Here is a 16,944-nt window from a genome sequence, read left to right as displayed (position 1 = left end):
AGCATTGGCCCCCACTTTGTACATTGTGTACTAGATTCTCAGGTGCCTTGCTCAGCAACATTTGTTGTAAAAATTCATGGTAGTGTTTTCATATTTAATTAAGATGCTATTCAAATTTGACATAGTGTTATGATATAATAAACTTTGATTTTCCTATCACACATCATAGATGAACCATTTTATAAGTTTCAATTTGTGGCCTACAGGAATTTATGAATGGCTTAGTGGCTACCATTTCTATCTGTGTTTGCCACCCCTCATATAGTTTCACAGTTTCAGATACAAACCTTTTTTAAAATTCTTCTTTGTAAATGGAAATACTCATGTTGTTGATGTCTTTATCATTTTTTTTAAAAGAGCAAACATCCCACACACTACTTACCCATGGTTCAAGGGGAACAAAAGTAGCCTTTGCTGTTTTATTTGTGTTTGTCTAATCAAGACTAAGACATGAGTTAGCTATTGGAAGACTGCCTCTCATTCTCCTTTTGGATCTATCAAAGAATAACTAAAAAGGAAAAAAGGTTTCTAGCCTTGGATTTCCCTCGTTTATTATCTAGGATCCTTGAGTTGGAAGCCATTTCACACATCAGAATCTTTCCCAAAATGGTACAATTCTTAGAATATAATAAGTGTATTCTTATGACTCAAGTTTCTTTTATCTGAATAATCTCTCAAGGGCTTGAGTACTAAGTTCTCTGTTCCCCATGACTGAACAAGAAGGCAAGGATTATTATATTATACCATGGCTGAATTGAGAGATGATTTGAGGTTGCACATTGTGAATCATTGAGGCTGTTCTCAAGGAAATGCATTAGCAGAGTAGGCTGCAGCTTCTCTGATGACTTTTTTGACAAACCAGAGATGGCTTTTTCTGGGTTTGGGAATATTATGTCCCCTCCTCCCCCAGATTTCCACTCCGAAGGCCTCTCTTCCAGATTCTGTCATTGGGTAAGTGCTTTCTAGCTACCTCCAAATCATTTCTGCAGTTTAAATGGAGATAAGAGAAAAACAGAAAGGGGGACTTGAACTGGCCAGCCTTCCTAAAGACTTTATTTATGTATTCCTCTGCCCTTAACCAAGTTAAGTAATCCAATATAGGACTTGGGGTGTTTTTTAAAAAATGTTTTTGCCTTCTCAATAGTCTTCTCCTCCAACCCATTTGTGACTCTTCCCTTACAGTACATTACCTTGTGAATCTTGTAAAATCATCCCTGACAGCTAGTTGGCAATAGAAGAGCAGATATTTATTACCCTTAGGCTTGATCATTACTTGTTCACAGCAAGAACTTTACCAGCAATTTGGCATGACTTCTGTGCAATCTCAATAAACACAGCTGCACTCACTGATGAGAAGGGGGGGAAAAACTATGGAAAGTCAAGTTAATACAGAATGTAGGACTGATCTTGAAAAAATGATTTTTACCAATTTTAAGATTCTGATTAAATGGACAGTGTCCTAGAATCAGCTAACTGGCACAGTGGATGAAGTGCTAGATCTGAGTCAAGAAGACCTGAGTTCAAATTTTGCCTCAGACACTTGCTGTATGATGCTGGGTAAGTCACTTGATCTGTCTCAGTTTCCATAACTATAAGACGGGAGACAATAAGTATTTACTTCTCAGTTGTGAAGATAAAATGAAATATTTGTAAAGCTCTTTAAAACCTATAGAAATGCTGATTTTTACCTTACCTTCGTTGCGCACCATCACAGGATGGTGCTATTGGTCTGGACAATGGGAGGAGAGGTGAAACACTGGGTAACAGAGTTATCGCTGAAAGGCAATCCTAGTAATTACGGCAGCATCCTAACTTAAAGATGAGGACCTAGAGAAGTTCACACGGAGGTATTCTGACGCCAAATCCGGCACTCTTCCTCCTATGTTAGATTGCTTCAAGTTTATCAGAGACTGTCTCATCCAACCATATCATTTTATTCTCCTATAGATTTTGGTTTTGGGGAACCAGTCATTAAAAACCAATCAGTATTTGGGTGAATACTGGCACAGGTTAGATTTTTAAAATTGCTTTTAATAACATCTCATCAGCGAACCAATAAGTACACTTCTTATTTCTCTTGTATTATACCTTCCCCTTATTCCCATGGCCAAGTATAGTACATGGTTCAAGTCCAGTAGCTACCATTAAAAAATACTTAATGGCTTGTTAAAAGCAATCTCATTTGAATGCTTTCTTTTTTCTTTCTTATAAATGCCTTTTAAAGCAGGTACTTTAATAGGAGTTATTCCTTTAAAATCACCATCTTATTATAGGATATTCTAGGATAGCTCAATAAAAACCTACAGGATTAAAAAACTTGATCTCTGGGTCAAGTTTCTGTGCAAAAAAATTTCTTCCTGAATTGACAGAGGGGCAAGGATATGCTCAAGAGCTAAGAAAAGGGAAGAACATTCTATGTTAAATTGGCATTTGAGTATTCCTTCCAATCTATTTAAATGAGAACTTATTATATACTGTAGGCAGGATGTTGTGCTAGTTGCTGGGGACACTAGGATAAAATGAAAAAGGCAAATTTCATAAAACTGTTCCCTGCTTTCAGTTCTCTCCACCCTCCCCTTGTGCCCTTTGTGGACGCTGGCTGGGTCAGAGAGGGATGGGAGGCAGGCCTGGCTTGTCTCTAAACCTGATTGGTTTAGAGAGTCCACGAGTACCTGGTAAAGCAGGGACCAGGTGCCTGAGAAAGAGCCAAATTTTTTGGCAAATGAGGGAGGCTAATGTAAAGAAAGATAAATTTGAGTATTTCAGGATTCAGCCAAAATTACACTTTCAAGCTGACACCAAGACGAGAGCTGGAGAAATTCTGGCAGTTATGTAAGCTAATGTAAGAGATGCTGAGATCTTCCAACTCAAAGAGTTAAAAAATCAGATTTCAGACCCATTCCTGAAACCCTTTGTCCGAGAGAGACGCAACTTAAGAACGTAAGGCACCAAGGCTCTTGTCTTCTTGCTGACAACAGAATGCAAAGGTACTTGGGCTTGGGCTTGGGGGGTACTAGAGGTTTTCTTCACATTTTAACCCACCTCTTCTTTACATACCCTGCAGCGCTGCTGTTGGATATTTTGATACTATCAGTAGCATCAGTATTAAGTATTTTTCCTTTCAAATTCCCAATTTGCTTCCATTTTCTTCTTTCCTTGCATCCTTAGTAATTGTCTCTGGGAACATGTATACATGAATCACGGACATAAATACTGAGCTTTAAAAAAAAAAAAAAATGCTAATTCAAAAAAATTTTGTGCTGGTATAAGTCAAAAAGATTTATACAGGAACAGATTTAATGACCATTCCCAATATTTAATGATTTCAACATGCTTTGCAACAATTAAATCTCTCTTTAGGCTTGGGGCCTAAATGAAACTGAGGCAGAATAGGATTAAATGAAATTCCTATCAAAAAGGGAAAAAGTTACGCCTTTGTAGAGCATACTCCCAAATTCTGCTAAGCTTCTTCACTTCTAAGTCCAGTTTCCATTTTGTACATTTTTGCTTTATCCCTCAGTCTTCATCAGAAGGAGCACAATTAGTTACATTAGGTACATGTTCAATGACAAAGAATTAGGCCCATTTAGTAACTGATTTGCACAGCCTTGCCATATCTGTTGAGATTGAATTCAAGAAAGTTTATCAAGAAATTATTATTTGTGACGTATCATAGCAAACACTGTTACAAAGATGAAATAAAACATTATTTTACCTTCAGCCAGTTAATCTTAAAAAAAAATCTAGTGTAAGAGAAATGTAAAGGAAAATATACAGGTTGTAAGGATATGGAACAGTTCAGATAGAGTGATATCAGATTTGAGATCACTTAAACTAGGAGAGGACAGGAGGAGGGATGGGGAAAAGCTTGATAGAGAAATAGCACTTTTTTAGGCTTAAAATATGGGCTACCTCTGTGACTTTGGACAATTCACTTAAAACTCCCTGGGCCTCAGTTCTCTTATCTGTAAAATGAAGCAACTGGTTTGGATGGCTTCTGAGGTGCTTTCTAGCTCTATAATCTATCAAGGATTTCAACAGGCAGAAATTGTGTCTGTATGTTGAGTTGAAAGAAAGGAGAGTAGTGAGGATGATTTACAAAGGCATTGAGGCTGAAAAGGAAAATCAGGGAATGGTTTTTAAGGAAAAAATACCATGTAAAGGGTTTTAAAATACTAGTGATCATTTTATCTATCCCCTACTTTGAAACAAGTTAGCATTTTGCCCATCCTCCAGTGATGCATATTTTCTGATTTTTAAAGAACTTAAAAGAAAGGTAATTTCACAAGTTCCCTTAATTATTTCATCATCTGTCTTCACTGTTCAACATGAATTTATGTTCATTAAGTTTCTCTTTATTTTGGGATTTTTGTCAGATGCCACTGGGGAAAAAAAAAAAAATTCAACTCTATTTTTTTTTCACCCAGTTCTTCAGTTCATCTTTTACATCTTCTCTAACTTTTTATTTTTCCTATGGTAGTTGAAAATCCTATGTAATGCTCCAGTATGGCAAAGGAAAAAAGGTAGAATGCGGTGAGGGAAAGCACCAGTCTAATCAGAAGATGGAATGTTAAAGACGAGTTCTCTTATTTAGAAACTGAGAAAACTTAAGGCTTTTAATTCCTGAACCTTGATGACAGAGATTTATTAGTGCACAGGAATATTATGAGAAAAAAGGCTCAGTAAATTTGAGTGCTACATAAAGGGGAGTTATTGTTTAAGCATGGGGTGGTGTTGGGATATTATTAGTAGTTCTTGGAAGACAAAGAAGCTTCCTACACAATCCCATCCTCCTCAATGGGTCATATAGAAGATGAAAAGCTAGCATTCCTTATAATCCACTATGTCAAATTTAAATTTTTGTAAATTTTGTAAATTAAATAGGTTAAAAAATTTAAAAGGTTAAAGAGTTAGCAGCCCTCTAAAATTTATATGAACTGATGCAAGGTGAAGTGGGAAGAAGAGGGAGATCCTTATACATGGAAATAATGTAGTAATGATGAAGAAGACTGTTGAAAGACTTGGTTACTCTGATCAATATTGTGATCCAAGAAAATTCCAAAGGACTCTTCATGAAAAAAGGCTACCCACCTCCAGAGAGAGGTGATGAACTTACATGAAAACTGAAGTATGATTTTTTTTCTCCTTTATTTTTCTTGCATTTGGGGGAAATATGGAGAATATGGAAATGTTTGTTTTACATGATTTCACAATGTATATTTTGCTTGCCTTCCCAAAGTTTGGAGGAAAGGGAAGAAATATGGAACTCAATATAAAGAAAAAAAAATGTTTAAAATAAATAATAATTTTAAAAACCAACAGCATCCCTATCTGAAGCCTTTACCTCATATTATCTTTTGAGAGAAAACTGACCAAACTCAGGAAAAGGGTCTACAATCTGGATTTACTTATTTTATAGGACCCTTTACTGAAATAAAAACTGAATGAGAAATGTACTAAAAGTAATCAAGAACCTTCACACACCCAGTAAAGGAGATGGCCAAAAGTAGATTAGACTTTGCAAAATGTCAGTGCTCAATATCTGACTTGTTTTAAAATGAAAAGCAAAAAATTAAAAAAAAAAAATACAATTCTATTAATCTGAGCTTCTATTCTCAAAGATTTATTGGCAAGGTTCTTATTTTTGCTACACAGGATTATATCATAATTTGGATACTTTGGAATTAGTGGACCACAAACTGACTGAAGATACATGCAGCATAATAGATTCACACAAAAAAAGGTTGGAGGATCACCTATCCCATACACTTTCACTTCACCCTAACAGACATCCCAAAATATTGCTTTAAAATAATTTTATTTATGACATAAACATATACATTCAAATTTTATTGACTGCATGATCCTTTCCATATTCTAGGTTGCATTCACAGCATGTGTTCCATCCTTGCTCCATTAAACATACGGCCAAGGCAGCACAAGAAAACAAGGGCACACTGTACAGCAAGGGGCAGTGAGGACACATCTAGTAGGCATTTTACACAGAGTTTTGGCCTGGATCACATTTTTATTACATTAGTACAGTATCAAAAAATTAAAGGATATCTTTAAAGCTATTTGCAATGAAGTTGTTTAATATATAGTTACTATAAAGAATCCATTTAGGGAAAAATCCTATGGAAAAATAGATTAACTACATGAAATGCCGGAATTTTAAAAAGACACAAAAACCCCAACAAAAAGCACATCAAGAGTTAACTAGTGTAATTAAGATTTCCACTGAGTGATTGTATGAACAAGAGATTAAGTAGTTTTAAAATATCCATGAAGATTTTGTGGAATGAAGACACAACCGAAATATCCAGAAATCTGAGTAAATTCCCTATTTTTTATACTTGATAGTAATAAATACAATTATTTAATGTTTATATTTATGGTGAGTGTGGGACAATTGGCTTATTCTTGTAAGAACTGTCATGAAAAGGAACAGAATGTGTACTATCATCCTTTCGAGATTGAGCTCCTGTACAGTGCCCGTCTACCTCATTTCTTTAAATAAACTAGATCAGGGCTGTCTCTTTGGGCAGAAATCTCTCAATCCATTTAAGCACTCAAAATGCTTGGCTGCCTCTCGACATCTTCTCTTCCCACCAGGATACATCATAACCACAGCGTGATGCAGGTGACTCTTTCAGATGCTGGTTTAATTCCCTGAAAGGTGATTCTTGATCATTTAACAGAATAGTGTCCTCCCCACGCCGTCTGTCACTTGCTGGGACAATCTCCCTTCCTCTCGAAGAAGAAGAGTTTAGCATTACCTCTGAAGACATCGATAATGCTTTTAAAAAAACTCATCAGAAGAATGAGGTGTCAGCTGAAAAGGCCCCCGCAAGTCTGAAATCCTCCTTGGTGAGAACACTGTACATGCGCTGGGGAAGGGCTTTGGAGTAGGGCGCAGGCCGTGGAACAGTGGTACGCAAAATGAGCTCCCGGCCCGCAGGGGCTGGGAAGTCTGACCCTGAATTCTGCCTCCGTTCTTCAGAAGAGCTGGTCCTTTTCAGTTCCTCCTCCACTGGCGCCATGCTTGCAGCCTTAAATAGAATCAGATGTGAAATTCAGAAGGGAATCAAAGGCTGAACTCTCAATTTTTTTAAAGGGCAGATGATTAAACATGATAGTAGACACTGAAATGTTTCACATTACTCACTGATGCATTCAGCTATGCTATGGTTACTGACTAGCACAACACAGAAGCTTGAAATATGACAATAGCCTAAGAGTATAAATAAATAGGAGGAAAATAGGGAGATTCTGTAAAGAGAGGGGTAAATTCAGCTCTCCAAAGGAGGGAGAGTCATGAAACAGCGTCTCCCTTGGTTTCTTTATAGCTAGCCACTCCAACAGCACTTTTCCCATGAACTCCTGAAGGCTGTTACCCCGGACTCCTCAATAACATGAGTGATGCAGAGAATTCCCTGAGGAGACTACTGAACACAGAAATTTAATCCTGTCCCTTCAAAGCTCAGATCTCTTCTTTCTGAGGTCCAAACTCATCGGGGAGAATGTGGTTGGTTCATAGGGGCCTCTCACGTGGTCAATTTTATCAAGTGATATTGCTGCCACATGATGGCAGTCAATGAAGTAAAACCCTATAAAAGTTCCACATATCAAAGGGACGTGCTTCTTTCATGGACTACACATTTAGCCATGTTCTTCTAGATTGAACTCACTTTCCTGTACTTTTCAATAATTCATGAGGAAAACAATTTTGGAAAAAGAGATTAAAAAATCACCCTATGATAGAAGGATACCTAGAACCAAATATTTGAGCCTTCCAAAGGAGTGACTGGCTGTGTGACTTTGGCAAACATCACAATTTCCCAGTGCCCCGTCCCCAAAACTCTATTAAGACCCTAAGTTATATAACATTTGCCAATCTGTACTGGAAGGGAGAGTTTCCTCGCACCAATGACATCACAGGTCCGGACCCAGAGAGAAAGAGAAGTGATTAGTCTTAACGACCTACATGAAGCTCGAGGGATGAAAGGAGGAGTATGAGGGACAAAGGCTATTTGTTACCTCATCAGAAGATTCAGTCAGCTTGAGAAAGGGTGAGAAAAGAAACAGTGATGAAAGAGAAACAAGCAAGATGGTTTATAAGGGGATAAACGACAGATTTCACGACTGTTTCAAAGGCAGCATGCACTGTATTCAGGAATATGTTTCTGTCAAAAGAATATTGGGACAAACAAGAATATAGCACAAACACATACAGTTTATACAAGGGTGTCAAATAGAGTGAAAAATATGCTATTTTATGTTTACTCCATACATCAGACAGTCTGACTAAGGTAGGGAAAGTTAGGAATTAATGTTGGCTAATTAGGAATTGAGACAAAAAAATCTAGTTTTTGCACACTGTATAGGCATAGGTGAGAAAGAAGTATTTGTGCCTCAGAAAACATACTTAACTCTTGAATTTTTAAAGCTACATTAATTTAATATTAAAGAACTTTAGCAATACTCAAGAAGATTGATATTAGAATTCATTTTCAAAATATATGGGTGTATATATACCAGAATTATTGTTCTCAATATAGAACAATTGTGATGAACTTTATTTAAAATTTACTGTTTTTAGGAAAAGGGTAAAATATACATGAACACTGCTGTGTGGATAAGACAGATTAATGAAGTTGTGATAGCCTTCCTGAAACCTGGTCACTTCTAACTGCAATTTTAAAAAACTCAGATGTTAACATTCTAAATTCAATTTTAAAGTAACACAAATTATTTATCAATTATTAAAAGAAAAAGTTTTATGAGTAAGGTTGAGTACCATTTTGCCTTAGTTTTTTCCCTAAAAACTTGAAAATGTACCAACGAGATCACTTATATTTCTGACTCATAATTCTCTGAGCCTTCGCTACTCTTCACTACTTCACTTCTCTTAACATCATGCAATACATAGCAATTTCCACAAAGAAATATAATCCATAGGATTTTTAAAAAATGCCTAAGAATGCAAATGATATTCTTCAAAGCAGCAAGAAGATATACTGCAAAATCTTCAGAGGAAAAAACGACATTGGCCATAACTAGGGAAAATGATCATATCCATCTGTCCAGTATGCTGGGAAAAGTCTAACTATGGGTAAAAATGAAGTGCTTGACTATGTGCCAACAAATAAATAATAAATTAAATTGAAACTTCTATTATTATTTTTTCTTTTCTTTGCTGAGGCAATTGGGGATTTGCCCAGGGTCATACAGCTAGAAAGTTTATGTGTCAGACCAGATTTGAACTTAGGTCCTCCTGATTTTAGGGCTGCTACTCTATCTACTGCACCACCTAGCTGCCCTATTATTTTCTACAACACTAATTTACAAGGATATTTGAAATCCTCAATTTCTGTTCTAAGATTTTGAAATTTAGGGAATTCACCCCTGATTAATCACATTTTTCAACATTTGCTAAATTCATTCTAAGTAACAAATTATGGATGATCTTGGCTATTTTAAAATCAAAATATGGTATTAAATAGAAGGCAAAGAATCTAAAAATTATTTTTCTATAATGTAAAGACATTAAGTTTCCTTCCAATTTGACTCTGAGAAAAGTCAAAGTTGGGTCATTTACTATCAGGATCATCTCTAGTAAGGTGACATGAACTTAGCACATTTTTAAACCTGTGTTTTTTCTAAGTATCGCTAAGATTCAAAAGACTGGCCCTGAAATAATATTACCCCTGGGAAGATGGCAGCTGTTTAAAATACAAAAATATCTTTTCTGTCAAGTGCTCAGGAGAGAGGGAGAGAGAAAACCTGTGTCAAGCACCATTATCATCAATTCAATATTAACATATTCAAAGCTCCATAGTTTTAAGAGTATCAAGGTGTGCTGTCTAATGTTTAATGCTACAGTTTTGAAATTTGGCTTCCTTCAGGTTACTTGTTTTGGGGGGAGAAGGACTCAGATCTGTGATTTCATTGGTGTAGAGAACCCTCAACGAGTAAATTCCCTCTACCAATGCAGACTGGTGACTCCCATGCATCTTAAAATCTTGCAGATTTGTGTGGAGAGCTAAGTAAAGTGACTTGCCTGAGGTCCTTTTCAAGAAGCAGATGATTAATTAAGTTTAATATTAAAGCTTATTATTATTAGGGTTTAATAGTTGTAGGAAAAACTATGTTCTGGTCTGGAAGAACAAACACCTGGCTGGCATTATTTAATAACTAAGGAACTAAATTGAATGTTAGTTTCTGCCAGTAATAATGAATCGCATGCCCTTTTTTATCTATGATGATCTACCAAGTACTAAACATGTTCATTTTACAAAATAGGCCAATACATTAGGCAACTGGACTAAATTTTTATATGTGAAAATTAATGGTCCAGAGCAAACATTTAGGTGAGGACTTTTAACAGCAATGTCAGCATTCTTCTCATGTCCTGCGTATGCGCACACCCACACACTCACACATACAAAAAACTATACATACACACAGACTCACAAAGCTACTCTACACTCAATTACCGCTAAAGAACAAATTCAGAAACAGGTAAATTGCTGGATAACCGGCATCATTCAGAAGGCAGAAATGTTTTTTCCATAAATGATTATAAGGTTTGAAAAGGCCTACGGCACAGTAAATAAACAATCTTGCATACCCTCTGAGCATTCACAAACAGCTTATGAATGATACTCCCAGCATGTCCTCTTCCTGCACCAATGACTGACACTTCAGGCTGCTCCAAGAGGCAACTCACAAACCTGCATGAAACAAACCATGAAAGCATGGAAGGCAAATAGCTCAGTTCATAGTTGTGTAGATCCTCCTAGATTAATTTTCTTGACAAGAAGACCTCAAAAGGATCCTTGCAAAATATACAAAAACTAGAGTGGAAATCCTGTTACCAGTAGAAACTGGCATTTTAAATTGAAAATTAAAATCAATGTTTATGATCTTACTGCTTGTTTGATAATTTATAAAATGTGAAAGAAACCCTAGTTTTATTCAAGTTCAAGGAAAAATATTCAACATATTCTTTCAAAATAATAACTTGAGAAATTACTAAAGTATGAGTTCAGTTTTTAAGATGATAAAGTTTTATTTAGAAAAGAAAAGCTTCATCTCTCCAGTTCTCATGCTTTTTCTCTGAAGGAGTTTTGTGGGGTTTTTTTACATTTCTTGTTGGACAAAGTCTCAATTGTAAATTGCACCATTATGTGCATGTGTCACTGTGCTCCCAAAAATATATCACAGATAATGTATGGTAGAAATAATGAAGAGTCAGAGGCACAGAATCACCAGACACGCACCATCTGCTCACTAATTCACATACTGCTGCTTGGAGATGAATTATTTGATAGGAACCTACTCTTTTTACTGACAAGAAAGGTATCAAGGGCAAGGTGGTTTGCTAAATTTCATTCAACAAAATCTTAAGATAAACTCAAGCTAGGAACAGATGTAAAGCTCTATCAAATGCTCAAAATCACAGAATTTGAGGTTGAGGTAACTTTCAAACAGGGCTAGCCGGTTCAACATCTATGCCCAAGAGAAATCCCCATAAAATCTCTGTATTCACAAGAGTTCCTAGTTCTTGGCTAGAATAGTCTACTAATATTGTCATATTTTCAAATAATCTTTCATAGACTCATAGAATAGTAAAGATAGAAAGGACCCTAGAATCTAATCCAAATTCCTTCATTATACAGATACATGCTCAGAGACACAGAGTGATTGACCCAAAGACACAAAGCTTGTTAGCAGCTGAGCTAGAAACAGAAACCTGCCATCTTCTCAAACATTTTCACTACATGACTCCATTCACTGGAGAGTTCACAGAAATGTTATTTTCACCATCAGCACTTGTATGTAACACAGAGAGCCCACACACTTCTTACCTTTCTAGATCTTCCCTTTCCTCCTCTTGTTCACATTTCTCGGTTCCAAACTTGGCTTTCAACGAACGTGCTCTTGCAATAGTAGCCTCCACATTAGTAATCTGATGGATGATTTCCTATACATTTGAAAGAAGAAATCCACATACAAGAACAAAACAAGAAGCAAAACCTTTTTATTTTAAATTACTATATTATGAACTGATCCAATCATACTGGAGAGCAACCTGAAACTATGCCCAAGGGCATACTTTTTGATCCAGCAATTCCACTACTAGTCTGTATTCCAAAGAGATTTTTTTAAAGAGTGAGGGAGGGGAGAAGGACCTATTTGTACAAAAATATTTACAGCAGATGGTTTTTTTTGGCAGTAAGGATTTGGAAATTGAAGGTATGCCCATCAATTTTTAAAGAATGGATTAACAAGTTGTGGAATAAGAATGTAATGGAATATTACTGTGTAATAAGAAATGGCAAGCAGGCAGATTTCAGAAAAACCTGTAAAGACTTACATGAGCTGAAAAAGTGAAGTGAGTAGAACCAGGAGAACACTGTACACAGTAACAGCAATACTGTATGAATGATTTTACTATTTTCAACAATACAGTGATCCAAGACAATTCCAAAGGACTCATGATGAAAATTGCTATCCACATCCAGAAAAAGAACCAATGGTACCTAAATGAAGTTCAAGTATTTTTCTTTCTTTTTTTTTTTTTGGTGTTTTTTTTTTTTCTTTTGGTCTGTTTCTTTTTTCACAAAATGACTAACATGAAAATAGGTTCTATATGACTGCACATATATAATCTATATCAAATTGCTTACTCAGGGAGGGAGGACATGAGGGAAGGAGAAAATTTGGAACTCAAAATTAAAAAAAAAATGAATGTTTCAATTTGTCTTTATGTGTAATTGGAAAAAAATACTATTAACAATTACTAGAAAGCAAGAAAGACATTTGGAAAGGATATGTGACTATATGAAGAACTTACCTCTAATTTCTTGTCTTCTGGATTAGGGAATCGTAAAACTTTACTGGAATGGGATATTATCTGTTTTATGATTTTCTTAACTGAAGAAATGTTTTCCAGAGTTTCTGTCATTAAAAACATCACACCCATTATTTATTAAATAAGTTAAAATATATATCTTAATTTTGAAAAATGCACAAATAATCAATCAAACTTACCTTCCTCCTTTACTTTGAGTACAGCTGCATGAATCACACAAGGTAAGAGATGCCTTGCAAGATCTGCAGGTTTCTGGATTGCCAAGTAGTGCAGTACCTGGAGAGAATATGCAAAGTGAATATTGCTATGTTTGCAGGGTACAGGCATACTTGCCGCAGCTTTTCCCTATTTGTGTTCATGGTATGCAAAACAATAAATTCCTTAATAAAAGAATATAAAAAACTCATTTCTCAATATTCCAAAAAAGTTATATGATCCCCATGGAAAAAAGCTCAAAACAAACAAATTTTAAAACCTGTCATTCTTTTTTTCTTTTTCTTTTCTGTCTTTCTTTCTTTCTTTTTTTTTTTTTATTAAATTATGAAATGAGAAGTAGCTATTTCCAACACTAGAATAAAGCCATAAAGATAAATGAAAAGCCAAACCTTGGCTTAATGGCATGCATATTTCATATCAAATGTATCCCTTATCATTTGATTAGTCTGTAATTAATTTTTATACTTAACATTTCAAAGGCTAAAATAAAGAGAGAAAAACTCACTTTATATCCTTAAAAGAGCTACTTTGGTGGTGTGAGAGTGAGGGAAATTGGTTGGAATTTGACACTTTGCTTCAAGTGTTCTCAAATTCTCATGACAGTATATCAAGCTGGCACTCAAATACTGCAAAAATCATCTTAATATTCTGAAAAAATAGATTTTATCATCAATTACCTTTTCTGCCTCCCGAGTGTCATCAAATAGTCTTCTCTGCCTTCGAGCTGGAACTGGCTTAGCTGTTTCCCAGGCCTCCACCCACATATTGCTAGGAATCTTCATTCGGGCACTCAACTCTCCTTTGAGGATCACATTGCCTTTTTCATCAACCACTTCCTCTTCAACATAATCCCGGGGTGAATACCACCTCACAAAATCCTCCAAGAAGCAACCAGGATTGGCTGCCTAAAATGAAACACAGCCCCCCAAAAATATATTTTTAAAAAATCTACACAATCAAAATTTAAAACCAAGTCACTGATAACTGATTTTGCAAAAAATTCATTATTTATGCCATTTCAATATATGAGGTAAATTGGATTATTATTTTTTTTTTTTACCTAGAATAAAGTCAGGTGCTAAAACTCAAGTTCTATTTGCGCTATCCTAGTATTACAAAAAAAAAAAAAAAAGGAAAGGAAAAGGAAAGGAAAAGGAAAGGAAAGGAAAGGAAAAGGAAAAGGAAAAGGAAAAAAAAGGAAAAGGAAAAGGAAAAGGAAAAGGAAAGGAAAGGAAAGGAAGAAAGAAAGAAAGGAAGGAAGGAAAAGAGGGAGAAATAAGGAAGGAAGAAAGGAAGAGAGGGAGGAAAGGAGGAAGAAAAAAGGGAATTTTTTTATTTGACAAGTTCAGAACTTGAACTTAACATAAACTGAAAATAATTAAGAATCTATGTTAGATAAACTCAATTTAAAATTATAATTTGCCACTGATTAGGAAAAAAAAATTAAATACATTAAATTAAATAAATTCTGAAACACAGACAATCACAGAATAATACAAAGCAGGAATTTTTCCCTTTATAATAAGCCAATATTGGTAGTACAATAAATTTTGGCTTTCAAAATTATTTTATCCTGCCATCAAAGCCTGACACTTTATATACCCAATCCCCATTCACATAAATTGTTCTGGGAGTGAAATAAAATCAGGCTCTAATTCCTCAAGTTAAGGAAACCAAATTGACTATTGAAAAGCTTATTCCATGGGATAAAGAATTAATAATTAGATATATTAGAAATCTTAAAATAAGTCCAGTTTTGAGCCTGAAGATGAAGAGAGGACATGTCATTTTAAAAATAAAATAAAACTACAAATTTATTGACAACAAAGTGCGATATTAAAGCATCAAGGCATTTTTTGATAAAATTTATATCAATATATTAAAACTTGAGAATTAAGCTGCAAATTTCAACTTTTTTGTTATTTTTCTCACGTTACCATTCTCTGTTTCATTCTTCCTGTTTGGAAATGCCACACTGAAATGCTTATAATAGCAAACAGCTTTGCACTCAAGGCATTAGTAGAAAAGTTCCAAGAAGGTGAAAACCAAAACCAAAAATAAAATACAATCATTGTAAAAGTGGTCTGCTATTAGACGAATCCAAAATGGCTCTTTTTCCCCATGTTCATTTGCAATTGTCTCAAAGGTCCTTTGTTTAGTTTTCTCTTCAGCTTAAGGACTCCTCTTGTGAGGCTATGGAAACTATGGGAGCATGTTACCTGCATATGGATCCTGGGAGCCAACAAAAAGGGGCTTCTAGGGGATGTAGTTAGAGCCATAGCAACAATAAAACTCTATTGCAGATAAATTAAGATGATGAATGGTATACAGTTGTCCAGGATCATTCCTAATAGGTGTCTGTATGTTATAATATATACAGCACTGTTTGGAATTAGGAATTCTGGGCTTCAGTTATGGCTCTGGTACTTTCTGCCTACGCGGCCACAAACAAACCCTTTTACCTCTCTGGGCCTCCATTTCTTTCATCTATGAAATGGCTCAGATTTGTCTCCTCCAACAATAACATTATCTGTCCTAGCCTTTAACTCAGTTCACCAAAGTGCCTCTTTTATTCCTTAAGTATACTGTATTTTTAAAAGTACAGTAATTTTAAATGTTTAATTAAAATTTGTAAATTAAATTTTAAATCTGCAAATTAAACTTGTATTATTTTTAAAATTTAGTAAAATATTTAAAAAATTCAGATATGTAGTTTGAAATGGCATTTTTATATATTTAATTTGAACAGAACTATAGAGTTTGTTTGGAAGTAGTATACTTTTTTTTTCTGCACAAAAGAAAGGAGGAAATTGCCAGATTCACATATTAAAATGTTTTCATTCTTAACTTTCAAATTATTTGAAGCGTAGTATATTCTTTTGTAATACTTATGGAACAGATCTGAATGTGTCCTTTGAGGAGGTGGGGTAGAGTTACAAATAAAATCAAAGTTCCCCAGAAAAATAACACAACTATTCAAGCTTTTGGGTTACTTCGAAGGGGCTGACTTTTACAGCTTCATCCAGGAAATGCTGAAAATAGTCCACAGAATGCTACTCATGGGGTGTACCTTAAAAGACTCCATATCTGAGAGCAAACAGGCGCTCTGCATGCGGGCCCGGAGGTGAGCACCTTCTGCAGATGTCCCCAATTTAGCCAGGACCTCAGACTGCTCTTCTAGTAGATCTTCTGTCATAGGGGCTGGTTCCTGGGAAGTACAAAAGGGCAGAATTGCAAACAGCTTCCCTCTACAAAGCACTCCCTTTGGAAGAGGACCATAAAAATAGAATAAAGACAATTATTTTACCTCTAGCAAGATTCAATTTCTAATAGAAGTAAAAGAGATGAAAGCTTTTTTAAACTGTCTTCAAAAACAACAAACTAAACATAAGGGTAAATGTAATTTTAACTCTCCAAATAAGATCTGGAGGTCTACTCTAAGGATATCTGCATTTAAAAGGTAGGAAAAGTCATGTCCAGAGGCAAACATTTTGCTGCCTGTTAAGATGAAAAAGCTAAAATAAAATGTTATTGGGCATGACTAATCTAGATTAGACTAATGCAAATAATTCCTAATACGATCAACTAAAAGATAAATGTTTTAAAAAAGTGAAATAAATACATACATATATCTGCATAAAAGTAAATGGTTCTTCCCCCAACTAAAAGCCCCCAAATAAGTAGGATCTGATGTCAAAAGATGAGTCTGTTTCAGTTCAAAAATATTATAATTAATGTTCCCAAGAGAAAGTTTTTGTTTTCTTTTAAGGTGAGAAAAAAATTAAGTGCTTCCTAAGCACAAACAAAAAAGCAGCTAAAGCAATTTTTGATGGGAAAAAAGAACAACG

The 16,944-nt window shown here is 35.2% G+C and overlaps 1 protein-coding gene across 1 annotated transcript in view; it reads right to left on the bottom strand.

Annotated features, from left to right (window-relative positions):
• Positions 1-5,799: 5,799 nt before the first annotated feature.
• RAB3GAP1 (RAB3 GTPase activating protein catalytic subunit 1) overlaps positions 5,800-16,944 on the bottom strand; it is an 87,624-nt gene continuing 76,479 nt past the window's right edge. The window contains exons 18-24 of the mRNA XM_074301897.1: positions 16,167-16,304; positions 13,774-14,001; positions 13,060-13,156; positions 12,863-12,966; positions 11,874-11,989; positions 10,634-10,736; positions 5,800-7,052 (exon numbers count right to left, since the gene is read on the bottom strand). Coding sequence (XP_074157998.1) covers positions 6,816-7,052; positions 10,634-10,736; positions 11,874-11,989; positions 12,863-12,966; positions 13,060-13,156; positions 13,774-14,001; positions 16,167-16,304 — 1,023 coding nt within the window. The 3' untranslated portion in view covers positions 5,800-6,815. The remainder of the gene's footprint in view (positions 7,053-10,633; positions 10,737-11,873; positions 11,990-12,862; positions 12,967-13,059; positions 13,157-13,773; positions 14,002-16,166; positions 16,305-16,944) is intronic.

Source organism: Sminthopsis crassicaudata, chromosome 3 (assembly GCF_048593235.1).
Source record: "Sminthopsis crassicaudata isolate SCR6 chromosome 3, ASM4859323v1, whole genome shotgun sequence".
Lineage (NCBI taxonomy): Eukaryota > Metazoa > Chordata > Mammalia > Dasyuromorphia > Dasyuridae > Sminthopsis > Sminthopsis crassicaudata.
This window is presented reverse-complemented; position numbering and strand designations above follow the sequence as displayed.